The sequence below is a fragment of the Pelophylax lessonae genome (assembly GCF_965119305.1).
Source record: "Pelophylax lessonae genome assembly, chromosome: 4".
In the NCBI taxonomy this organism is placed as follows: Eukaryota; Metazoa; Chordata; class Amphibia; order Anura; family Ranidae; genus Pelophylax; species Pelophylax lessonae.
The window spans coordinates 113,317,184-113,344,373 of record NC_138771.1 but is presented as its reverse complement, the minus strand read 5'-3'; the positions used below and the strand labels follow the sequence as shown (position 1 = coordinate 113,344,373).

Below are 27,190 nucleotides of genomic sequence, written 5' to 3'. Positions count from 1 at the left end.
TTGCAGAGTGAGACAGCAATGCCCCCAATGATTATTGCAGAGTGAGACAGCTTTGCCCCCAATGATTATTGCAGAGTGAGACAGCAATGCCCCCAATGATTATTGCAGTGAGACAGTCTTGCCCCCAATGATTATTGCAGAGTGCCACAGCAATGCCCCCAATGATTATTGCAGAGTGCCACAGCAATGCCCCCAATGATTATTGCAGAGTGCCACAGCAATGCCCCCAATGATTATTGCAGTGAGACAGCAATGCCCCCAATGATTATTGCAGAGTGCCACAGAAATGCCCCCAATGATTATTGCAGTGAGACAGTCTTGCCCCCAATGATTATTGCAGAGTGCCACAGCAATGCCCCCAATGATTATTGCAGAGTGCCACAGCAATGCCCCCAATGATTATTGCAGAGTGCCACAGCAATGCCCCCAATGATTATTGCAGTGAGACAGCAATGCCCCCAATGATTATTGCAGAGTGCCACAGCATTTGCCCGCAATCATTGCAGAGTGCCAGCGTCGTTCCCCCCCCCCCCCCCATGAGACCGGCTTACTTACCTCACGGACGGACGGTCATCACAGCAGCTTATCATCGGTCCGCGGCTCCCTGCATCTTCTCAGTCCTCCCGCCGGCGCCTCCTCGACCAATGGCACGGCATTTGCCATTCGGCCAATCAGGAAGCGGGAGGACCCGCTCCCTGATTGGCCGGAGGAGGATCCATGTGACAATAGCGAATTTTCATTCGCTATTGTCACAGAATGGGCGGGCTCGGCTTCGGGACGCACTGTTCTGCTGCTCCCTGACCCTGGCCGCCAGCTTAGAGGGATCAGCCGGTTCTGCGAACCGGCTGATCCCATCCCACCACTGCCTGTGATTCCTCCGCTGCCAGCCTGGATCGGGGTGGCAACAGGGGTGGCAGGGACTTTTTCTGGGGTGTCAATTGACACCCCAGCTAACCCTCTGGCTCCGCCACTGACCTGGTTTTCAGTCAACAACAGGGGTACCTTCAATAAAACATCATTAATGTTACAGGTAAGATTATCAAACCCTTTTTTTTTTTCATTTGTAAAAACTGAAGAGAAAAAATGATTTAATATATTTGCCTTTTTCCTGTCATTTATGACCAGCTTTCCATGTGTCAATGCCAAAACCGTTTTTTATTCTTAAATACCATACAGCTGGAAAGGGGGCCTTTTATGCGGCTTAAAGGGTGACATGGAAAACCATAAATCCTTTCAATTAAAGGGTTTTGAGAAACAATAAATCTGTACAAGCTGTTAGAGAACAGTACAGCTTTAACAAATAGCTTCAACAGCATACTCTGGCAGCATATACTTTGGCCATGAAAGGTTTTTTTTTCTCTAAAATGAGCCTGAAATACATTCAGGAGCAGCATTGTAATCTTATTTATTTCAGCTTAAAGCAATATTAAAGCATCCTTTTTTATTTTGTATGTTAGTAGGGGAGGGGTCCAGACATACCTACTATGTATATTTATTTTCTTTAATCTTTTTGTCCTGGGGGTCATTTGGCCCCTGTCTCCTCCCTGCTAGTTGGTGTCTCCAGTGACTGGCCGGGTGCTAAGGAGACAGCCATGCGCATGGTCTGTCAGTTCCTGAGCCAAGCTATGTGCATCCAGAGACAGACACAGCATCAAGCAAGCTATGCCATGAGCCCAGCTCTCTCCTCCTAGCACTTTGATGGCAGCAGGAACATATCAGTTTGCTGGCCTCATTGTCTCCACAAGAACTAGGAAGTTCGGGGAAAGGTGCTACTCAATCACAGAGCTGGTGGCGATGACAAGGTTAGCAGATAAGTGTTTGTTGGGGTAAAACATGCAGTGGGCATTTTTTACCTTAATGCTGTGAATGCATTAAGGTAAAAATGGTAAGCCTTTAGTACCACTTTAACCACTTGCCGACCACCAGCAGTACATATCCTGCGGCAGGTCGGCTCTATTGCGCGAAACAACGTAACTGTTTGTCAATTTGTGCAATAGCCAGTGGGGGCGTGCACCAGAAGGGGGGGGGGCCAATCAGGAAGCGATGTCCGTCGGTTACCCACGATCCCTTCCAATAGAGACAGAACGGCGGTAAACAACTGACTATGTAAACAAGGCAGACCGCCATTCTGTCACAGATGAACACCCCCTAGGGACACACTTAACCCTGCCAGTGTCATTAGTACAGTAACAGTGAATATTTTTAGCACTAATTACTGTAGTAATGTCACCGGTCCCCCCAAAAGTGTTTCATATAGGTTTCATATAGGTTTCCGATCTGTCCGCCGCAATGTCGCAGTCCCGCTAAAAATCGCTGATCTTCGCCATTACTAGTAAAAGAAAAAAATAAAATAAACAAAAATGCTATAAATCTACCTCCTAATTTGTAGACATGATAACTTTTGCGCAAACCAATCAATATACACTTATTGGGATTTTGTTTTACCATAAATATGTAGCAGAATACATATTAACCTAAAATAATAAAAAAATAAGATTTTTTAATTTTTTTATTGGCTGTTTTTATAGCAGAAAGTAAAAAATATCGGTTTTCTTTTTCAGTACGGTCATTCATTTTTTGTTTAAAAATAATAACCGCAGATGTGATCAAATACCACCAAAAGAAAGCTCTATTTGTGGGAAAAAAGGACATCAATTTTATTTGGGTACAATGTCGCATGACCGTGCAATTGTCAATTAAAGTAACATTGTGCCGTTTCTCAAAAAATGGCCTGGTATTTAACCACTTAAGCCCCGGAGGATTTGGCTGCTAAAGGACCAGGGGTTTTTTTGCGATTTTTTTACTGCGTGACTTTAACGGACAATTGCGCGGTCGTGCGACGCTGTACCTAAACGAATTTGACGTCCTTTTTTTCCCCACAAACAGAGCTTTCTTTTGGTGGTATTTGATCACCTGTGCGATTTTTTGATCACGCGCTATAAACAAAAAAAGAGCGTAAATTTTGCAAAAATAACAATATTTTTCACATTTTTTTATATGAAATTCCCCAAAAAAAAAAGTAAAAATCAAAATTTTTTAAAATTTTTCGGCCAATTTGTTTTATGCTACCTATGTTTGGTAAAAAAAATCGCAAAAAGCGTATTTTGATTGGTGTGCGCAAAAGTTATCGCGTTTACTAACAAAGGGAAAGATTTTTGTCATTTTTCGTGTTTTTTTTTTAACGCGTAATGGCGGCGATCTGCGATTTTTTTTTCGGTACTGCGACATTGCGGCGGACAGATCGGACCCTTGACTGACATTTTTGACACTTTTGGGGGTACCAGTGACATTACTGCAGTAATCAGTGCTATACATATGCACTGTTACTGCAAAAATGACACTGGCAGGGAAGGGGTTAACTTTATCGGACAGGGAGGGGTTAAGTGTGTCCTAGGGGCGTGATTCTAACTGTGTAGGGACATTCCTATTGGTGTAAAAGCAAAGATCAACCGTTCTACATAGTAGAACGGACAGATCTTCACTTTTACACAGGGAGAACTGACAGGCAGCTTGTTTACACAAGCTGCTCTGTCTTTCTCCCTTCACAGGAGTGATCGCAGTGTGACTGGCGGACATCGAGTCCGCCGGTCACACGCACTGACTTGTCTGTGAACGAGCCGCGGCGGGCGCGCGCCTCGGCGGGCGCGCGCCCGCCCGCGATAGGCTCGCAAGTCAGTGACAGGCGAGTGACGTACCGATACGTCACTCTGCCTGGCCGGGGCTGACCGCCGCAGTATATAGTCGTGCGGCGGTCGGCAACCGGTTAAGGGGGTAAAACCTTCCGGTCCAGAAGTGGTTAAAGGAAAGCTTTTTTAAGGTACTTTTATCAGTGACTTTGCTGTGGTTGTCCTTGTTCTTGATGATGCAAAACTGTCTTGTGACTGGTTAATCTCTACCTAACTCCCATTAGGAATTAAGAGACTACAGACAGTACAGCAGGGTAAAATTGTCCTTTAGCAGGACAGTTTTATTGAACAAGACTAGGCCCAAATGTACTACTGACACAAAGTACATGCCAATGTATGCAGCAGGAGCATTTTAATAAACAAGAATAGGCCCAAATATACACTGCTCAAAAAAATAAAGGAACGCTTTGTAACCAGAGTATAGCATCAAGTCAATTAAACTCCTCGGATATTGATCTGGTCAGTTAAATAGCAGAGGGGGTTGTTAATCAGTTTCAGCTGCTTTGGTGTTAATGAAATTAATAGGTGCACTAGATGGGCAACAATGAGATAACCCCCCAAAACAGGAATGGTTTTACAGGTGAAGGTCACTGACATGTTTTTCCTACTCTACGTTTCTGACTATTTTTCCCTAGTTTTGCATTTGGGGAGGGTCAGTGTCACTACTGGTAGCATGAGAAGATCCTTAGACCCCATAGAGGTTGCACAGGAAATCCAACTCTTCCAGGATGGCACATCATCAATACATTGCCAGAAGGTTTGTTGTGTCTGAAAAGCATGGAGGAGATCCCAGGAGACAGGCAGTTACTCTAGGTGAGCTGGACAGAGAGGTAGAAAGTCCTTAACCCACTTTTTTATGGATAGTGTAGGACCCACTGACAATGGGGTACTTTGACGTAGTGGTGGGCTTGAGCACGATATGGACATATGGTGGGACCAAATCCCCATTTTTATTTATGGATTGTCTTCATATTTGATAGTCATTTCTTTTGCATGTGTGCGCTATTCTTTTTTAATTTGCCATTGAACACCAGAATTGGTAGATCCGCCACTGGTGCCCTGAGCTTTTCACAGATGAGTGCAGGTTTACCCTGAGCACATGTTGCAGACTTAAAAGGGTCTGGAGAAGCCATGGAGAACCATATGCTGCCTGTAACATCGTTCAGCATGACTGGTTTGGTGGTGGGTCAGTGATGGTCTGGGGAGGCATATCCATGGAGGGACGCACAGACCTCTACAGGCTAGACAATGGCACCCTGACTGCCATTAGGTATCGGAATGAAATGCCTCTGTAAAAATTATTAGTAATACCTCATCTGGAATATGCAGTTCAGTTTTGGCCACCAGTTCACAAAAATGATATTGGGGAACTGGAGAAAGTGCAGAGAAGGGCAACTGATAAGAGGAATGGAGAAGCTCAGCTATGAGGAACGATTAGAGGAACTGAATTTGTGCTCTCTTGAGAAGAGGTAATTAAGAGGTATATGATTACTATATATAAATACATAGGTGATCAATATAGTGAACCTGAGAAGCGTTTTAACCACAGGCAACGTGGGGGGTTCTTTACTGTTAGGGCTACAAGATTGTGGAATTCTCTACCACAAGAGGTGGTTTCTGCGGGTAGTATGGTGGCTTTCAAAAGACTCTTAGACTTACATCTCAAGGATCAGAACATTCAGGGGTATGTGAGATGAGTACAGCCACACACACCTACACAGGTTGAACTGGATGGACTATTGTCTTTATTCAACCTCACCTACTATGTAACTATATGTAATATGGAAAGGCTTTTTCACAGTGAAAGCTGTGAATGTTTGGAATAGGCTCCCTGAAGAATTAGTTCTGGCCAGCTCAGTAGATTATTTAAAAAAAAAAAAAAAAAAAGCTGAATGCATTCCTAAATGCACAAAATATACCTGGATATTAACATTTATAGGTAATAACACCAGAGATTGTTGGCTCAGGGATAATCCCATTGCTTCCATGGGGATCATAAGGGAATTTGTTTCCCCTGCTGCAAATTAGACTCTGGATCTTAGGTTTTTTTTTTTTTTTTTTTTTTTTTTTGTCTTCCTCTGGATCAATTGTGGGTATAGGAATGTGTATATGAAGGTTTTTTTATTTATTTTATTTATTTTTTTCTATTGGTTGAACTAAATGGACAGTTTTTTATCAACCTGACTAACTATGTAGCTATATGTACGTGTCTTTCACTGTATAGCATACATCAAATACGGTATGATTAGGCGGCATGCATTGTATGTGTACTTCCTTACATCATCATCTAGATAGCGATGCTCTTCACACTGTGGATAACAGATCCCTGCTTTATGGCTGCTGCCTCTGTCACAAGTTGTACATGCTTGAACTGATGAATCTGTAGAGGTGTAGAGGTACATGTTAGATTCATGGCATACAAACTTACAAATCACAGATGTAAAATATCCTGATCTCCATTTATAAACAGGTAAACTGACATTTTTGAATATTAATAATAGTGGTGAATCTATACCAGGGGTGGGGAATCTGCGGCCCGCAAAATCATTGCATCCGCCCCCCCCCTCGTGCCTCTGAGCCATATGCTAGCGGAGCTCTCAGAATGGAGCCGATGTTTCCTTTATAGTTCCGGCTCCGTCCTGACAGTGTGAGTCACAGGCGGAGTGATATCGAATGCACTCCGCCTGCCTGTGAGGATACAGACTGAGACAGGAAGACATGAAACATCAGCTTCATCCAGCGCGGCGCCGCTCTTCTCTGGTAAGCATTTCCCGCCAGAAGCACACACATCGGCACACACAGCAGTACCCAAAGCAGTACCCAGAGCATTACCACCCAGAAGTACCAGCCTGAGCCAGCAGTACCCAGAGCATTACCACCCAGCAGTACCAGCCTGAGCGAGCAGTACCCAGAGCATTACCACCCAGCAGTACCAGCCTTAGCCAGCAGTACCCAGAGCATTACCACCCAGCAGTACCAGCCTGAGCCAGCAGTACCCAGAGCATTACCACCCAGCAGTACCAGCCTGAGCCAGCAGTACCGAGGGCATTACCACCCAGCAGTACCAGCCTTAGCCAGCAGTACCCAGAGAATTACCACACAGCAGTACCAGCCTAAGCCAGCAGTACCCAGAGCATTACCACCCAGCAGTACCCAGAGCATTACCACCCAACAGTACCATCCTAAGCCAGCAGTACCCAAAGCATTACCACACAGCAGTACCAGCCTGAGCCAGCAGTACCCAGAGCATTACCACCCAGCAGTGCCCAGAGCATTACCACCCAGCAGTACCATCCTGAGCCAGCAGTACTCACAGCATTACCACCTAGCAGTACCAGCCTGAGCCAGCAGTACCCATAGCAGTACCAGCCTGAGCCAGCACTACCCACAGCAGTGACATCCATCAGTACCAGCCTGAGCTAGCAGTACCCACAGCTAGCTACCCACAGCAGTACCAGCCTGAGACAGCAGTACCCACAGCAGTGCCATCCAGCAGTACCAGCCTGAGCCAGCAGTACCCACAGCAGTACCATCCAGCAGTGCCAGCCTAAGCCAGCAGTACCCACAGCAGTACCATCCAGCAGTACCAGCCTGCAGTATCCACAGCACAGTACCAACAAGCAGTACCAGCCTGATCAAACAGTATCCACAGCAGTATCAGCCAGCAGTACAAGCCTTAGCCAGCAGTACCCACAGCACAGTACCAGCCAGCAGTACCAGCCTGAGCAAGCAGTACCAGCCAGCAGTACCCACAGCAGTACCAGAAAGCAGTGCCAGCCTGAGCCAGCGGTACCAGCCAGCAGTACCCACAGCAGTACTAGCCGGCAGTACCCACAGCACAGTACCAGCCAGCAGTACCAGCCTGAGCAAGCAGTACCAGCCAGCAGTATCCACAGCAGTACCAGCCAGCAGTACCAGCCTAAGCCAGCGGTACCAGCCAGCAGTGCCCACAGCAGGACCAGCCAGCAGTACCCACAGCACAGTACCAGCCTTAGCCAGCAGTTTCCACAGCAGTACCATCCAGCAGTAACCACAGCAGTACCAGCCAACATTTCCCACCAGCAGTACCCACCAGCTGTACCAGCCAGCAGTACCCACCAGCTGTAGCAGTACCCACCAGCTGTACCCACCAGCAGTACTAGCCAGCTGTACCCACCAGCAATTCTTATCAAAACTTACCACCGCAAAGAGTTGACTGCACTCCGGACTGACCGACGCAAACCTGGAAATAGTGATGGACGACCATCGGCCGGGGTGGTTCGCGAACGTTAGCTGCAAACTTTCTCAAATGTCCGCGAACCGCAAGTTCGCGGCGGGCCCCATTGACTTTAATGGGAGGCGAACTTTAAAAACCTTTAGGTTATATTTGCAGCCACAAAAGACTTACTAGCTGTGCACAAATAGCCCCACCACATGGACAATGTCATAACAGAAATATTGCAATTGGAAAAGTTGCCCTAAAAAAAAATTTTTTTACAGCAAAAAAAAATTTTTTTTTTTCCTAAATCAGCCAGAACTGACAGCAGCCAGTAAATACATGTCAAATACATATAGGGTCCATTCACACATCTGTAAAATGGGTCCGCATCCATTCCACAATTTGGTGGAACGTTTACAGACCCATTGATTTTCAATTCCAGTCTGAAAAATTAGGCATTCACAGGATAAAGAAGTAAGTGTCAGCCATTCCAGGCCCCAAATATTAGCCCACATGCGTTTACCTGACAGCTAAGAACATTGTATTCTGTGGCTGAAGGTACATTAGGCATTCACAGGATAAATAAGTAAGTGTCCGCCATGAAAGGGCCCAAAAATTAGCCCTCATGGGTTTACCTGACAGCTAAGAACGTTGTATTCTGTGGCTGAAGGTACATTAGGCATTCACAGGATACATAAGTAAGTGTCGGTCAGTATAGGCCCCAAAAATGAGCCCACATGGGTTTACCTGACAGCTAAGATCGTTGTATTCTGTGGCTGAAGGTAAATTAGGCATTGACAGGATACAGATGTAAGTGTCAGCCATAAAAGGCCCCAAAAATTAGGCATTCAATGGACATGAAATAACTTTTATGCCGCTGTATTTGCCGAAGACAAGGACCATGAATTGTTGTGGGTGGATGGCGGTCTGGCGGATATTTGTGGCCTGTCATGAGGAATTTAAATGAAACATGGTCTACTGGTCACATGTGTTTAATTCCTCAGAGATCCATGCCTCATTAATTTTTATAAATGTGAGGTAGTCTACACTGTCATGAGCTACGCGAGTGCGCTTATCGGTCACGATCCCCCCTGCTGCGCTGATCGTCCTTTCGGACAGGACACTGGATGGGGGGCATGCCAACAGTTATATTGCAAATTGTTCAAGCTCTGGCCAGAGGTCAAGCCTGCCCACCCAGTAGTCCAGGGGTTCATCACTCCTCAGAGCGTCCACATCGGCTGTTAACCCAATGTAGTCGGACACCTGTCGGTCTAGGCATTCCCTGATGCTGGATCTGGGGGACAGCTGTCGATGGGTCGGCTAAAAGAAGGATCTCATATATGAAGTGACCAACACATCTTCAAACCGCCCTCTTCTTGCAGGCTCTGTTGGATTGCTACCCACAGCTGTCTCTCTGTGACTGGAAATTCCTCTGCCAGCGCACGCAAAAGCAAAATGCAGCATTTCTCGTAGCAAGGCCTGGAAGTGCTGCATTCTGACCGCCCTCTGTGATGGTGGTAACATTTCCGCCATTTTTTGTTTGTACCGGGGGTCTAAGTACGTTGCCACCCAGTACTGGTCCTTGCCCTTTATGCTTTTTATATGGGGTCCCCCTTAAAACACTGGAGCATGAAGGCCCCCATTCGCACTTAACTGGACACGGTGTAGTGGCCTGGCTCCAGCTCATCATCCAGGATAATCTCGTCCTCGTTCTCCTCCCCCCATCCACGGACAACACCAGGGATCCCAGACAGGTTTAAAGCATGCTTTTCTTGTTCTTCCTCATTCGCCCCAGCACCATCCTCCTCTGACTCCTCTTCAGACTCCTGTTGTTGACTTGCCTTTTAGATGGAGTAGCACTCCCTGGGAATTCATCCAACATTGCGACTTCCTCATCTTCCTGCTCCTGCTCCTCGACGGCTTGATCAATGACACGACGCAATGCACGCTCCAGAAAGAAGGCGTAAGGTACGATGTCACTGATGGCGCCCTGCCTGTGACTGATCAGTTTGGTGATCTCATCAAATGGCCGCAGAAGTCTGCATGCGTCACGCATAAGCAGCCACTGGCGAGGTGAAAAAAACCCAAGCTCCCCAGAACCTGTCCTGCCGCAGAGTTCATACAGGTAGTCGTTAACTGCACGTTTCTGCTGCAGCAGCCGCATCAAGCATATGCAATGTTGAGTTCCATCGCGTCGGGCAGTCACAAATCAGACGCCTGATGGGCAGGTTGTGTCAGCAAGGCGAACCATGGCTGTGTAAGATCTTCTGAAATGGCCCGAGATTTTCCTGGCCTGCCGCAAGACGTCCTGGACCCCAGGGTATTTGGCACGACCAAGTTCAGGACGTGTGCCATGCATGGCACGTGTGTTATTTTGCCCTGTTTCAGCGCACTCAGCAGATTGGCACCGTTGTCGCACACCACTTTAACAACTGTCAAATTGAGCGGTGTCAGCCACTGATCTGCCTGTGAACGCAAAGCTGAAAGGAGTGCTGGACCAGTGTGGCTCTTGTCTTCCAGGCACAACAGACGCAGCACAGCATGGCAACATCTCACCTGGCATGTGGAATAGGTTCTGGGGATCTTGGGCGATGCAGTGGAAGAGATGGTAGCAGCGGAAAAGGAGGAGTCAGCCGAGGAGGAGAGGGAGGATGGAGTAGGAGGAGGAGAAGAGGAAGAGGCAGGCCTGCATGCAATCCGTGGCGGTAAAACCAAATCTACATGGGTGCCACAGGTTACATGCTTGACGGCCGTCAGAAGGTTCACCCAGTGGGCAGTAAAAGTGATATACCTTCCCTGCCTGTGTTTGCTAGACCATGTGTCTGTGGTCAGATGTATCTTGGCACCGACACTGTGTGCCAGAGATACATTCACTTGCCGCTGAACATGGCCATACAGCTCTGGAATGCCCTTCTGCGAGAAATATTTCCTGGCCTGTGGTGTTCCAATGGCCACAAATTTCCAAAAGGCCTCCGAGTTTACCAGTTTATATGGCAGTAGTTGTTGGGCTATCAGTTCCGACAAGCCAGCAGTCAACCTTTGGGTAAGAGGGTTATCCGGCGTCATCATTTTTAAATGCTCCAACATTTGGGCCACGGAAGCCTGCCTTTTTCCAGAACAACTTGAGGACGGCATGATGGAAGGTGGAGTGGAGGACAATTGTGAGGATAGACAATAAAAATGTATAGGCTATAAAGAGGGCTATATCGGTGCTGTACCAACCGCTATGAGAGACAGAGATCAGACAAAGGTACTGTATATATATTAAAAAAAAAAAAAAAAAAATTTTTTTATTGGAAATACATCTAATAAAATCCTGTACAACAATAGTACAGTTAGACAAAGACCAACATACATATAAAAACAATAGACATATGTGGACCTCTTAGTAACACCTTACCCACACCCAGCCCCACACAGGTACATAAAGAAATGTCCTATAGTGGCGCAAGGTAAGGGTGTCCCTAATTGTGAGGAGAGAGGAGGAGAAGAGGCTAGACGGTGAGAGCCTGGAGTGTGGCTTTGTGGGTTCTGACGGCATTGCTCCCACTGGGCTCGGTGATGGGAGTTCCGGTGCCTTCTTGGGCGGTCATCCCTAGGTGATTGTTGGGCTTACCACGACTTATGCGTTGACTGCAAAGGCTGCAGATGGCAACACTGTTAAAAAAAGCCCACACTGCGGAGCCATGTGCCGGCGTCCTGGGAGCGCCAGATGTGACCGTACATGGTTGATGGCTCGCTCCTGATACATTTTCAGTCTGCTTTGTCCCTCCTGTGCAATGCAAGTTCCGCCTGCTTCTCCTCCCTATCTGCTGGTCCGTCTCTCCCTCTGAACTCCCCTCCTCTTCCTCTCTTGTGGGCACCCATGTGACGTCCATAGACACGTCATCATCCATGTCACCTTCCCCACCACTAACCTTCGAGATCTCGGAGTAGGCAGAAACAGCGGGGACCAATCTCCTTGGGCTGATCTGGGTACTGTCGTCAGACTGCTGAGTGTCGGCTGTTGCTACCTCCTCTTCCTGATCCGATGTCAACAATGTCTGCGCATCGCAAATGTCTTGTGATGGATCGGAAAATAATTCCAGTGACTCAAGAGGAGGGTATATGGTGGTGGTGGTGTTGGTGGTGGTGTCTTTGGGGGTGCACACAGCAGAGAGTGAAGAGGGTGCACATAGAGAGGATGAGGAGGGTGCAGAAGAGGAAGGCTGAGTGAGCCACTCACCCAAGTCTGGTGCGTCCTCTGACGTAATCGAACGCACCTTCTGAAACTTCACACTTTGGCTCCAGCCTATTGCTCCTGCCCTACCCCTTTCACCCCTGCGTAAGAGCCTGCCTCTTCCTCTGCCTGTCATTTTTTAAATTACCTTGTGACAAAAGTCTCTAGAGAAGCGCAGTATATGTGTAACAAGGTATATAAACACCCCACTTCAATCTGTGGTATTGGGGGGCCACAGGTTTAACACACCAGTTCTACAAATAATTGGCCAGTATCTGTTGTCACTGTGTGTAGCACAGTTAACGCAGCAAAAGAGGCCAGATTTTTGCAGGACTAAAATACACTCTTAGAAAAGTATACTGTTAAACAACACCCCACTTCAATATGTGGTATTGGCGGTCCACTGGTCTATCACACCAGTTGTACAAAAAATTGGCCAGTGTGTTTGGCACTGTGTGTAGCAGAGTAAACCCAGCAAAAGAGGCAATATTGTTGCAGGACACAAATACACTTGTAAAAGTATACTCAGATAACACCCCACTTCAATATGTGGTATTGGGGGGCCACTGGTCTATCACACCAGTTATAATACTTTAAAAGTGCTTTTGTCACTGTTTGTAGTATTGCTGCAGAAACGCTCAACACACCAGTCACAATGCTGCACAGTGCACAATACAAATCCACTAAAATATGCTTTCTATATTACAAAGTATATTATAAGTGGATTACACCCCTATATAGTGCACTGCACACCTATAACAAATACCAGTCCTTAAAATTACTTTTGTGGACCTTAACAGAGCGATTTGTGTCACTGACTATCTGTCCTTGGTGCACACAGCAGACCTCTCCCTACACTGACAAAAAGCAGAATGTAAAATGGCCACCAGCGCAGGTCTTTTTATAGGGTAGGGGGTATGTCCATGTGCTGCAATGTTTCAATTGACTGTCCCGTTGCACCTGATGGCTGTGTCATGGGTCAAAGTTCTCCCCAATGTAAACTAATATGGCCACGCGAACAACGCCATGTGTTCGCAAAATCGGCAGGCTGCGAACAAGCAAAGTTCGCCACGAACCAACCGCCGGGCGAACCGCAAGGCCAACCCTACCTGGAAAAGCAGTTGCGAGCAGCAACATCATCAATACTAGCTAACATCACACACCTCACCAAAGAGACGCAGTTCCAGCCATCACATTAGGGGCGAGTTAATTAAAATTTTTAGGTTGATATGTTTATACGGCCCCTGAATGATGTTATAATTATCCAAATGGCCCTTGGCAGAAAAAGGTTCCCCACCCCTGATCTATACACTTCATTTAAGGTTTACAAACATGGCAAGTTTTCTTTATTCATTATCCTGTATTGACTCATTCTCCTCATTAAATAACCCTTTCTAGGATTACAAATTGGTGATTATTGCACCCTCATGTCTTTATTCTGGTAGAATGACTGAATAGGATATAGAGATATTTTATAGTATTGAGAGAGTGGAATTCTGGGAGATTTTCAGCCCCCATTTTCTATGTATTTAATTTTAATGATTTCTTTCAGTCAAGAGAAAACCTGAATTTTACAGTGTTTTCTAAATGAATGAATTCTGTAATAATTATTAGAGCATAGAAATGTCAGAATTCTGTGCATCAGCACTACAGTCAATCTCTGCTGAATCTCAACTTTAAGCCCAAGGAATAGGATGTGAGCTAGTTATACAGGATGGGGGCGATAGGAGAATCTCTTCGATTGTTTTCTCATTTTTAAAAAAGTAAAAAATGAGGTAGAAATGTTTTTTTATTTATTTTTTTATTTTATGTAAAACTTTTTGCATGCTTTTTTCTAACTTTAAATTTTGTATTGGATGACAAGGTAGGCCATTGACAGATACTGAGCAGGTTAGTTTAAAGCCTTCACATTTTTCTGCCTAGCAAGATTTATTTTTTTACCTTTTATTTAGTGCAAGTCGCTGTTTTAATATCTAACTGCAAAAAAAGTATTGGACCAAAAGGAATATGTCTCATTCCATATGCAGAATGAAGTTAGAAGTTTTAAGACACGTTAATATTTTAATATATCTTACACACAAACTTCTTAACATAGCCATTGGCATGCAGGCATTAGATTAAGTGTTAGGGAATGTAAAACTCTCTTGTAACTTTGTTATTCTGCATAGGGATGTAGATGAATTCATACTTTTTTTTTTTCTCTGAACAAAATACAGTTCTTTTTGACAGACCCTTTTCATATAACACATCTTTTATGTTGTGATTCTTATAGGGCTATAATGGCCAACATTTGCAATCATTTATCAGTCATTAAATTGATACTAAAGTTTTATTTTTGTTAAAAATAACAAATGTGTTATAATTATCTGCTCTGGTTTTGCACAGAGCAGCCCAGATCCTCTCCTGTTGAATGCCCCCACAGCAAGCAGGTTGCTAAAGGGGCACCTGAGCCAAGCCGCAGCTCTGTGTGTCCATTCAGACACATAGCTGTGGTCTGGCCCCACCCCTCTTTCTCCTTATTGGCTCACTGACTTTGATTGGCAGGAGCCAATGGTGCCGCACTGTCTCAGCCAATGAGGACAGCCGAGTCTCTCGTGCAACATCGCTGGACAAAGATGGGCTCAGGTAAGTATTGGGGGAGCTGCTGCACACAGAAGGTTTTTTTTAATCTTAATGCATAGAATGTGTTAGGATAAAAAACCTTCTCCCTTTAGAACTGCTTTAAATTATTCCTCCTCTAAATCTGAGCAGGTTACCCAAACGAAAATTGAATCTACACTATATTACCAAAAGTATTGGGACACCTGCCCTTACACGCACATGAACTTCATGGGCAACCCAGTCTTAGTCCATAGGGTTTAATATTGAGTTGGCCTACCCTTTGCAGCTTTAACAGCTTTAACGCTTCTGGGAAGGCTGTCCACAAGGTTTAGGGGTGTGTCTATGGGAATGTTTGACCATTCTTCCAGAAGCACATTTGTGAGGTCAGGTACTGATGCTGGATGAGAAGGCCTGGCTAGCAGTCTGCGCTCTAATTCATCCCAGAGGCGTTCTATTGGATTGAGGTCAGGCCGGTCAAGTTCCTCCAACCCAAACTCGCTCATCCATGTCTTTATGGACCTTGCTTTGTGCACTGGTCCAAATCATTTGGTGGAGGGGGGGATTATGGTGTGGTGATGTTTTTCAGGGGTTGGGCTTGGCCCCTAAGTTCCAGTGAAGGGAACTCTTAAGGCATCAGCATACCAAGACATTTTAAGACAATTTCATTATCCCAACTTTTTTTGGAACATTTTAGCGATGGCCCCTTCCTGTTCTGACATGACTGCACACCAGTGCACAAAGCAAGGTCCATAAAGACATGGATGAGCAAGTTTGGGGTAGAAGAACTTTACTGGCCTGCACAGAGTCCTAACCCAATCCCAATAAAAAAAAAAAACACTTTTGGGATGAATTAAAATGCAGACTGCGAACCAGGCCTTCTCGTCCAGCATCAGTGCCTGACCTCAATAATGCGCTTCTGGCTACGATTTAAAAATGTATACAGGTTACCAGTTTAGAGTTACAGAGGAGGTCATGTGCTAGAATTATTGCTCTAGCTCTAATGTTCACGGCAATGCCTCATGTGTGGTTTGAACATCGTTTAAATATGCGAACGTGACCTACATATGCATTTGTTTCTGCATGCGAGCACAAGGCGACAGGGCTGTTTAATTATTTTTTTTTTTTGTTAGATGTCATGTCAGATTTCTAGCATGTGATTATTGCCAGAGGCTATAGCTGCTAGCAATAGTCATTGTGTTCTCCCAGCAAGGATGGAGGGACTGCTCCCCGCACCCTCTACTGGGATGAACTCAATAGCTCCACAGGAAGGATTCCCACATCAACACTGACATCTATGGCCTGCATAAATCCCCATTCGGTCTGTCTTGCTGACTGACAGTATATGGTAGTCAGTGGATCTCTACCTTCTATTCAGTCCTATATTAGCTTTTGAATTCACCCACTGCCATCTACTGTCAATAAAAAGTGAGGCAAACCTGATGAGAAATTAATCTCTCGGTTCCCCATAAGGCTCCACTTATGCAATGACTCAAGTCATTTCCCAAATATGGGTACTGCCATATATGGGTAATGACATCACCCCCAGGCCCATTGTTTGCATTTAACTAAAAGGGGCACATTCATGACAGCTTCCCAGCACAGACATTGCCCACTATAAGTTGAGTAACAAATATGGATAGCGCACAGGAATGACAATGTTATATCAAAGGAAGATCAGCAGGCAGTGGTCCATAGGTAATAATGACTTATTGGACATGTGTTAAAAACAAGGATTGCAGGCACATTACCACATATGGTCCAGATGGCGGTGAGGGCATTGAAGAATGACGGATGGCAAATGTCAAATTCTGGGATAACCCAACGCTGTACCTCTCGGAGGTGGTATAAATAGCCAGAGGATGGGACTCACCATGGAGCAGGAAGGTACGCCTTGCCAGACGCCCCCGGCGCGTGTGAGAGCCATATTGTCTGCTCTGCAGAGTGCAGGGAGAAGACTTTCAGGAGCACACACAGGTTCCTCCTTCTGACCAGCATCAAAAATGTCTTCCAAACCATTTGAAAGTCCTCCTCCGTACAGACCCGATGAGTAGTCCTCTTTCAGACTATGGGGCGACAAAGTTGTAAATCCAAAAAACTTCCCTCCTATGTCTCTCAGGCGCGCCGGCGGCGTCTGGCAAGGATTTCCTTCCTGCTCCATGGTGGGTCCCGTCCCCTGGCTATCCATACCATCTCCGAGAGGTACAGTGTCGGGTTATCGCCGTAATCCATCTTTCTTCAATGCCCTCACCGCCATACGGACCATATGTGATAATGTGCCTGCAATCCTTGCCTCTAGATTTGTTGCTTAACTCATTTGCATCCACATCCTATGCCTGGGACTGGCAGCACATGGATTTTCTCTTGAACATCCAGTGTCTTCATGGTTATTCCCTCCACAGGGGGTCTTATTTATTAGCGCCTGGACTTCATGTATACAATTTCCCACTATGAGTGCTATCTCCGTAGGCCAGCTCAGAGCTGGTCTTAATTACTGCCAGTTTCCTAATTTGTGAACTTCCAGTGATTCTTTAATGAGCTATCGCTTCCACAGCAACAAGTTCTTAAAGTGGCAGTATTTAGAACTAACTGAATTAGTCACATGTGCCAGTTGTGTTACCAAAACTAGTGCAAATGCTTGAAGAAGAGAGTACTTGCATACTGCTCTGTAACAAAATTGCGGTAAAAATACATATGCGTTTTTACAGTGATTTTGCTGTGTTTCAGATGCGTTTGCTGTGCATTTCCGATGCATTTTTCGATTGTCTGCACCTGTGGACATGTGACTCAATAACGCAGCAAAAACACAAAATTGCAAGTTGTTTTTTACCGTGATTTTACTGTGATTTTGCAGCCATTTCTATTAATTTCAATGGGAAGCTGCCTTTTTTGGTGCGGGTTTCAAAAGTGCACCAAAGATGCAGCATGCAGGACTTTTCAATATGCACTGCACCGGTAATGCAGTGGTGTGAAAAGTCCCAAAGCATTTAAAAGGAAACATTTTTCTTGCGTTTTTCTTGCAAGAAAAAATTGCAGGAAAACTGTATCAGTGTGAAAGGGCCCTAAGGTGAGTTCTAAAAGGACCTACCACCAGAAAAGTACTGTTATGCATATATTAAATTCCACAGACACTGCCAAAATAGCACTAGTAATGGTAAAATACCACATAAAGACCAATCTAAATAAAGATGGTTATGCATCTTTCTGAATTGAGATTTAAAGAGGAGCTCCAGTTGTTTCTGTGTTTAATAAAAGTCAGCAGCTACAAAAAGTCTCCTGAATGGTCCAGCAGTCTTCTGTGACCTGTGACATGTCCCAAAAGACTGCAGAGAGGGAGGGGGAGAGGAGAACTTCCACTCCGATCCCCAAGAAGTGAGAGCGGGTACCTGTCAAAACTAGGTACCCTCTGCCCCCCAAAAACAATGACATGCCAAATGTGGCAAGAGGGGGTCTGGGGAGGAGTACTTAAAGCAGAACTTCCCCTTTTGGGTGGAGCTCCACTTTAGGAGATTTGGGTAGATAAGATGTGATATTGAGGAAATAACAGCAAAATATGAGAAAAAACAGCTTTGTAAATTTAGCCCATTGTTTTTTCTCCTATATTTGTTAAATGATTTCTTTGCATTAGAATTAAACACTGGTTGTAGCAGAATCTATTGATACGGCTTAAAAGTACTGCCCATGGTGATCCTTGTATCTTGATGGTGATTTCATTGTTCTCTGCGGTATTGTTTTGCCATGTTGGCATACCATTTAAAGCTTCCCATAAATGGCTTGATAAAAGAAAGTGATTCTCTCAAGTATAGTTTGCAATTATCTGACCGTTTTTGATGTTCTATAGCAGGCATGTCAAATTCACATGAAACAATGGTCTGAATTGAGGGGACTAAATCTTCAAGGGAGTCACATTATGTCTACTAAAGGCCGCGTCTACTTAATTACAGAAAAAGATTGTGGCACTTTAGAACTTAACATTACAGTAGAAAAATGCAATTTACAATATTTAATAAAAGAGAGAGAGGCAATAAAACATTTTAATGGCAGAAAAAGGAGTAATAAAACATTTAAAAAAAATTATGTAAGGAAGTGTGTGTTGGGGGGGATCCTACTTGTCCAAAAACTCTTTTAAAAGTAGGCAACCACAGTTAGGGCGCATGTGACCTTAAAGTGATACTAAAGTCTGTTTTTTTTTTTTTTTTGCTTAAAAATAACAAACATGTTATACTTTCCTGTTCTGTACAGTTGGTTTTGCACAGAGCAGCTCAGAACCTTCTCTTCTCAGGTCCCTCTTTAGCTCTCCTGGCCCCTCCCTCCTGATGAGTGCCCCCACAGCATGCAGCTTGCTATGGGGGCACCTGAGCCGAGCCACAGCTACATGTGTTCATTCAGAGATAGAGCCCGGGCTAGGCCCCGCCGCCTCTCTCTCCTCATTGGCTCACTGACTGATTGTCAGGAGCGGGAGCACATGGGGCTGTTTTAGCCAATGAGGAGGAGAGTCCTGGGCAGCAGAGTCTCTTCTGCAACATCGCTGGATAGAGATGGGCTCAGGTAAGTATTAGGGGGGCTGCTACATACAGAATGTTTTTTTTATCTCAATTCAGAGAATGCATTAAGATAAAAAAAAAAAACTTCTGCCTTTACAATCACTTTAAAGCGGAGTTCCGGGCACAAAATCGACCTACTCGATTTTGTGTCCATCCGCTTGCTCTTCTTCACCTGAAAAGGAATTGGATAGTTAGGGTTATTTTTTTTTTTTTACTTACCTTGTAATTGTAGATAGAAATACTCACCTATTTTCCACTTCCTCCTTCTGTGGCCGCGGCCCGCGCCGTCACTTCCGGTTTGCAATGATTCCTGGGAGCTGAACGTCATCGCTCCCAGGAATCAATGCGACGGCACCGGCCCCGCTCGTCACTTCCGGTGCGACGCCGCATTCCCTGCTAAACAGCTTCTGGGCATGCCCAGAAGCTGTGGAGGAATGCGGCGCCGCACCGGAAGTGACGAAAGGGGCAGGTGAAGGCGTATTCTGGGAGAAGAAGACGCGGAAGAGGAGGCAGAAGAGGATCGCGCTGGCTTCAACTGCCCACAACAGAGATGGCAACGCTGGAGAAGAAATTTTAAAAGTGAGTATTTCTTCTTGCAGGTAAGTGCGAACTGGGACAGATCAGAGGCTAGCCATTGTGGAATGTACTAGCCCTGACTGTCCCGGGGGTATGTTCATTGAAAAAATGATTCTGTGCCCGGAACTCCGCTTTAAGCAAACAAGCAACTAAAATAGGATATATAGAATATTACCGTAGCAATAATTCAAGACAGACTGTATTTGTATATCAAAGTGTATTTTAAAGGATGTCAATGTTTGGCTTGAGTTAGAAGTCCTTCAGGTTTAGAATGTCTTACCATTACACGTTCTGCAGCTTGGATGACACTTCCTGCACTTCTTTCCATGCAAGTAAAACCTTTCAGGACAGTGACTGACACAATGCGTTGTTCCTTCCACCTGCAAAGTGCTTGAAGGGCATTCCAGACAGGAATCCAAGCCAGGTCCAGCACACAACTCACAATGAGGATCACACTTCTCACACTGCCTGTTGTTTTTGTAATATCTTATAGAAAAAAACAAAGAGCATTTAATGAGAATTATATAGTAGATTATTTTATTGTGCATAGCGTGTTAGCAGACTGCACAGAAATGTCTCAAGTCCTGTGATTGATATCAATTGGTCTAACAGTAAAGGTATTCTCCCTGCTATTTTACCTGTTCTCAGCTGTATTTCTTCAAACTCCCTTAAAGTCTGTGCTCGGACAATGGACATTAAAGTATTTTCATCTTCTTAACAAGTAGGAAATGTGCTTTAAAAACAAGTCCCCACTAACCCCTGTAGCTGCTTGAATTATGAAGTAATTAATTCACAAAGTTACTAAAAATATCACAAAAAAGACTCAAAGGCTCCATTCTAATCTGCATGTTCCATGAATGCACCCGTTTTCATGCATGTTCACAGAACACACAAAAAAGCACACCGCGCTTACAGTTTTATTCATTGTTAATGGCACCCCAAACGCAGCGAGCAGATGCACGATTTTGCATGCAACAAATATGCCAAAACACACGGTAAAAAGGTGAAAGGTGCAGAAGCTTATTTAGCGCGTTTTGTTACGAATAGGGCAGCCCATCAAAAAAAAAAAAATTGGGGATTCTGCCACTAGTCCTCAGCAGCAGGATCGCTAAAAAGGCTGCAGTGTGTCCCTATGCAATGGCTCCCTCTGTAGCCAGAGGAAGTGAGATGTCTGTCTGTTGCTGGTCCGAACGTTACTGGATCTCAGCATCTCGTTGTGTTAGCTACAGAGGAAGTAATCTTGCAGACAAAAAGGCAGCCTCTTAGCAATCCTGCCACTGCGGCTTTTGACAAGATGTCAGTGGCAGATAACTAAAGACAGAGTCGCCCATCTGACATCAGACAAAAATGGAAAGCTAATGTAGCAATATTTGTCAATAGGTCTGCCATTGTTACCGGAAACACTTCCAACACATTTAAGTTGAAAACCCAAGATTGAGAACTGAGACAATGACCATTCCGGCATCTTTGGTTTGTGTTGTTTATTTTATAATGGGGATGGGAGAAGGGAATGAGTGGGATACTCCTCTGGCTCAATTAGGTTTAACTGAGACACTTTGTAGAAAAATGCATATTAGCGGTGTCCAGACGCCAGCTGAATGCCGACCAACGCTTCCTGGCGCTTTAAATACTGTTCTGCTTAAAGTGCTGAAACTTCAATTTTAACTCCTTGGTTAACTCAGAAGATCCAGGACTGTAATGATCCTTGACTCTTGACACTCTGTCTAGCTCAAAAGTCCTGTGTATGACTCCCCCCAGCCCTTCACTGACTGAGGTAGCTCCTTGTAACTGCTTGTAGTGCTGCAACTCTTAACACTGCACACTTGACTCTTCAGGGCCCAACCGCTGGCGCCCCCTCTACACTTCCTGGGTCCTCTCACTAGGCATCCCCCTTAACACTTCAGGGTCCTTTCACTAGGCAACCGCCTTGACGCTTGCAGGCTCCAGGATCCCTGGGACCTTCACCGGAGTGGTCCCCTCTACACTAGGCAGACCCCAGGGGCAGTTCACAGTACTCACGACCTTGGAAGGCTTTCCTGGAACTGAACCCCTCTTTCTCCACTGGTCCTCGCACACTGGATCCTCTCTGCAGCTCAGCTCAGCTCTCCCTTCTGGATTCTCAGGCAGCCACCCAAGACACCGGATCCTTCTGACAGGAGGAGAGACAGCCATACTCTCCCTTCTGGGACTCTGCTTCCCACCAAAGACGCTGCGTCATGCACTCCCCTCAAACTTATACCCACTCCCAGAATCCTCTGTGGCAGAATCTGCCTTGTGGGGTAGATACAGGCCTGAATGGGCCACTGATTGGGTTTCCTCCACTGCCCAATGAGAATCCTCTCTTGGAGCCAGTGGGGAGACTCCCCTCTCAGCAGCCACATCTGGGAGACATGACAGACCAGCTGAAAATCATGGCCCTGCTGTTAGGCAGCCAAAGCCCATTATGCTTTTACCTAGCACCTACCTGGTAGGGTGCTACACTAACATGTCAGTGCTTTTCTTATGAATTTATCCACAATGGTTATAGGTGCATAGGTGAATGAGAGTTTGTTTTACCCACTTCTGGACCAGAAGGATTTCCCCCTTAATGACCAGGCCATTTTTGCAATTCAGCACTGCGTAACTTTGACAATTGCGTGGTTGTGCGACGCTGTACCCAAATAAAATTGATGTCTTTTTCCCCACAAATAGAGCTTTCTTTTGGTGGTATTTTATCACCTGTGCAAATTTATTTTTTGCGCTATAAACAAAAAAAGAGCGACAATTCTGAAAAAAAAAAAAACAAGATTTTTCACTTTCTGCTATAAAACATTCCCAACAAGAAAAATGTAAAAATCTAATTTTTTCATCATTTTAGGCAAATTTGTATTCTGCTACATATTTTTGGTAAAAAATTGCCAATAAGTGTATTTTGATTGGCTTGCGCAAAAGGTATTGTGTCTACAAACTAAGGGAAAGATTTATGTCATTTTTATTTATTTATGTATTTTTACTAGTAATGGCAGCGATCGGCAATTTTTAGCGGGACTGCGACATTGCAGCGGACACCTAACTGACATTTTTGACACTTTTGGGGGGACCAACGAAATTACTACAGTAACCAGTGATAAAAATATGCACTGTTACTGTACTAATGACACTGGCAGGAAAGGGGTTAACACCAGGGGCGATCAAAGGGTTAAATGTGTACCTAGGGGGTGCTTTATAACTGTGTGGGGGATGGACTTATGGAATGAACACATGGATCTGTGTTCCTAAATAGGAGGAACACAGGAGCCATGTGTTCATTGCTGAGAGAAGAACGGTCTGCTGTGTTTACAACGGCAGACCGCCGCTCTCTCTCCACGGGGAGCGATGCCTGGCGGAAATCGCTGCCCCGGCCCCGCAGATCAGCTTCCCCTCTGGCAAATGAACAACGTACGGATATGCCGTTTGTACAGCGGCTGGTCGGCAGTGCTTCGATATACAAATTATGAGTGTGCATAGTCTGGACACAGGTTCACGTTAAACTTCTAAAGAAATAAATACAATATCCTAAATATCAGTTCAGTATGAAACATTCTCTGCCAAAGTGAAACGTTCGCATTTTAATTTCTATATCATATAACAAATCCCAGCAATGAGAAAATGTAAAAATTTCTACATTAGACACTTGAGGTACAGAATGTTGAAGAGCTTCATAGCAAGAGATTTTTTTCTTTATCCAAGTGTTGTATTTTATTACAGTCTCATATCATTATATATGCTGTAATGAGATCATTTTGAGGAGGAAATAGTTATGAGGAAGGGAGATGTGAGCTGTTCATATTCTGTATGGATTAGTTGGAAATATACTGCATGCTATAAATGAGATGCTGAAAACTTTACAGCTTTTCCCCAATGCTTTGATGTTTCTTCATTTCCCTTTTTTTTCCCTGCTGTCACTCGAGGGGAAGTTGAATGTATTTCAGAACGTAGGCTGTTACCTGTGAAATATTAGAACAGTAACCCTGTAGTTTCCTATACATGCTCATTGATTGGGCCTGAAATAAAAAAATGACTCCGTATTACACTGAGACATCAACTAGTACAGTAGCTAGAGCTCTGTTATTTAGCTTTTTTCAGCCCCAAGGGATCCTATTGGACCCCATTCACACTAGCGCGACTTGTCAGGCGACTTGGTCGTCTGACAAGTCACGGTGGGTCGCCCGCCATTGAATAGTACAGGACCCGTTCTAATAGGAGTGACACAAGTCGCTCCGACTTAGAAAAAGGGTCCTGTACTACTTTGGGGCGACCTGGAGGCGACTTGCATTGACTTCAATTATAGGAAGTCCCTGCAAGTCGCGCCAAGGTCGCCCCACCAAGTCGTGTCACCCCTGTCTGAACGGGTCTTAAAGTGATACTATAGTTTTGTTTCTTTTTTTTTTTTGTATTTGTAAATAACAAACATGTTCTACTTACTTGCTCTGTGCAGTTGGTTTTGCACAGAGCAGCCCAAATCCTCCTCTTCTTGGGTCTCACGCCGGCACTCCTGGCTCCTCCCTCCTGCCGGGTGCCCCCACAGCAAGCAGCTTGCCCTGGTGGCACCCAAGCAGACAAGCTCCCGCCCAGCATCTCTGTGTGTCCATTCACACACGGATCTGTGGCCCGGCCCACCCCCTCCATCTCCTGATTGGCTTTTGGCAGCATCAGGAGCCAATCAGGAGTGGCATGGCTCCCATGGACATCGCTGGCTCGAGAGGGGGCCCAGGTAAGTCTCTTGGGGGGGGGCAGGGGCTTCTGCACACAGGTTTTTTACCTTCATGCATAGAACTTATAAAGGGAAAAAAAAAACCTTGTGCCTTTACAACCACTTTAAATGTAATTATCTTTAGTTCTCAGATCATGCCTACTTCCTAGCCAGAAAGATAGATAGATAGATAGATAGATAGATAGATAGACAGACAGACAGACAGACAGACAGACAGACAGACAGACAGACAGACAGACAGACAGACAGACAGACAGACAGACAGACAGACAGACAGATAGATAGATAGATAGATAGATAGATAGATAGATAGATAGATAGATAGATAGATAGATAGATAGATAGATACACCAGGCACCGGGGGCTGCAGAGTAGTCCATCTCTGCAAAATTTCCGCTAACAGCCTGGAGCTGGAGGAGGAAGTGGAGTGGTGTGTTTGCTCCCGGCTGTGTCTTGGGTTATTGATGATGTCACCAGCCAATTTTCCATAGTCTTCCCAATCCCTTTCCGCTCAGCTTGTGCAGATTTTGTTGAATGAGGTAGGAAAGTGGATTATTTACCACCTTGCCCTTGCTTGTGACAATGACCTGCAGTGCACACCTAAACCTGCACTCTTGACCCAAAGCAAAACACCCCTTTGAGGCGCTCCCACAAATTGGCCACACCCAACATGGTGGGCTTTGCATGCAGCTGTTATCCCAACCCCCTATAAAAGTGGGCATGGTCAGTAGGGTTTCCCCAGTTTTCATTTTGAAAATTTGGTCACCTTAAATAAATAGACTTGCAGACAGAGATATACATATACAAGGAAACTACAGGTGGTCTTAAAGTGAAACTTTACTATCTTAATCAACATTGATTATTTTAAATCATCATGCTGATAGCATTAATAAATAGATAGGAAAGTATATCGTATATACTTATTTTAACCTTTTATTTTCACATTTCTTCAGTTACTTCCTGGTTTCTTGCCTAGGCAAATTACATCATACATCCCAGGAGTATTCAGGAGGGGAGAGGAGGAGAGAAGGAGAGGAGAGGTTTTCCCAACTAAGCACTTTCCCCTGCAGGCATGCTTGAGCTAAGGGCAAATTGATTTCAGGAAGTAAATGCTACATGAATTACCTGCCCTTCCTCAAGATGGCCATGGCCAGAAATGCTAGAGGGTGTTTTTCAAAATGATTTTTTAGCAAAATAAAGTATAGAGACATGGGTGGATGGTGGAGTTTGCTTTGAATATTAAAAATTAGTTAAATAGTGTTTTTGGTTTGTAGTGCTCAGATGCAGTGAAGTTCTGCTTTAAGATCAGGAAGAGCTATAATTATACAGCTACAGTGCCTTGCAAAAGTATTCGGCCCCCTTGAACTTTGCGACCTTTTGCCACATTTCAGGCTTCAAACATAAAGATATAAAACTGTAATTTTTTTGTGAAGAATCAACAAGTGGGACACAATCATGAAGTGGAATGAAATTTATTGGATATTTCAAACTTTGTTAACAAATAAAAAACTGAAAAATTGGGCGTGCAAAATTATTCAGCCCCTTTACTTTCAGTGCAGCAAACTCTCTCCAGAAGTTCAGTGAGGATCTCTGAATGATCCAATGTTGACCTAAATGACTAATGATGATAAATAGAATCCACCTGTGTGTAATCAAGTCTCCGTATAAATGTACCTGCACTGTGATAGTCCCTGTGATAGTCTCAGAGGTCCGTTTTTAAAGCGCAGAGAGCATCATGAAGAACAAGGAACACAACAGGCAGGTTCGAGATACTGTTGTGGAGAATTTTAAACCTGGATTTGGATACAAAAAGATTTCCCAAGCATTAAACATCCCAAGGAGCACTGTGCAAGCGATAATATTGAAATGGAAGGAGTATCAGACAACTGCAAATCTACGAAGCCCTGGCCGTCCCTCTAAACTTTCAGCTCATACAAGGAGAAGACTGATCAGAGATGCAGACAAGAGGCCCATGATCACTCTGGATGAACTGCAGAGATCTACAGCTGAGGTGGGAGACTCTGTCCATAGGACAACAATCAGTCGTATGCTGCACAAATCTGGCCTTTATGGAAGAGTGGCAAGAAGAAAGCCATTTCTTAAAGATATCCATAAAAAGTGTCGTTTAAAGTTTGCCACAAGCCACCTGGGAGAAACACCAAACATGTGGAAGAAGGTGCTCTGGTCAGATGAAACCAAAATCAAACTTTTTGGCAACAATGCAAAATGTTATGTTTGGCGTAAAAGCAACACAGCTCATCACCCTGAACACACCATCCCCACTGTCAAACATGGTGGTGGCAGCATCATGGTTTGGACCTGCTTTTCTTCAGCAGGGACAGGGAAGATGGTTAAAATTGATGGGAAGATGGATGGAGCCAAATACAGGACCATTCTGGAAGAAAACCTGATGGAGTCTGCAAAAGACTTGAGACTGGGACGGAGATTTGTCTTCCAACAAGACAATCATCCAAAACATAAAGCAAAATCTACAATGCAATGGTTCACAAATAAACATATCCAGGTGTTAGAATTTCCAAGTCAAAGTCCAGACCTGAATCCAATCGAGAATCTGTGGAAAGAACTGAAAACTGCTGTTCACAAACGCTCTCCATCCAACCTCACTGAGCTCCAGCT

General features: G+C 44.8%; 1 protein-coding gene across 1 annotated transcript in view; it reads right to left on the bottom strand.

Annotated features, from left to right (window-relative positions):
* The window catches only part of LOC309554945 (uncharacterized protein), a 244,789-nt gene that overhangs the window by 40,144 nt on the left and 177,455 nt on the right, over positions 1-27,190 (bottom strand). Inside the window, exons 13-14 of the mRNA XM_082256696.1 lie at positions 20,102-20,307; positions 5,966-6,066 (exon numbers count right to left, since the gene is read on the bottom strand). Of these exons, the coding sequence (XP_082112822.1) occupies positions 5,966-6,066; positions 20,102-20,307 (307 nt within the window). The remainder of the gene's footprint in view (positions 1-5,965; positions 6,067-20,101; positions 20,308-27,190) is intronic.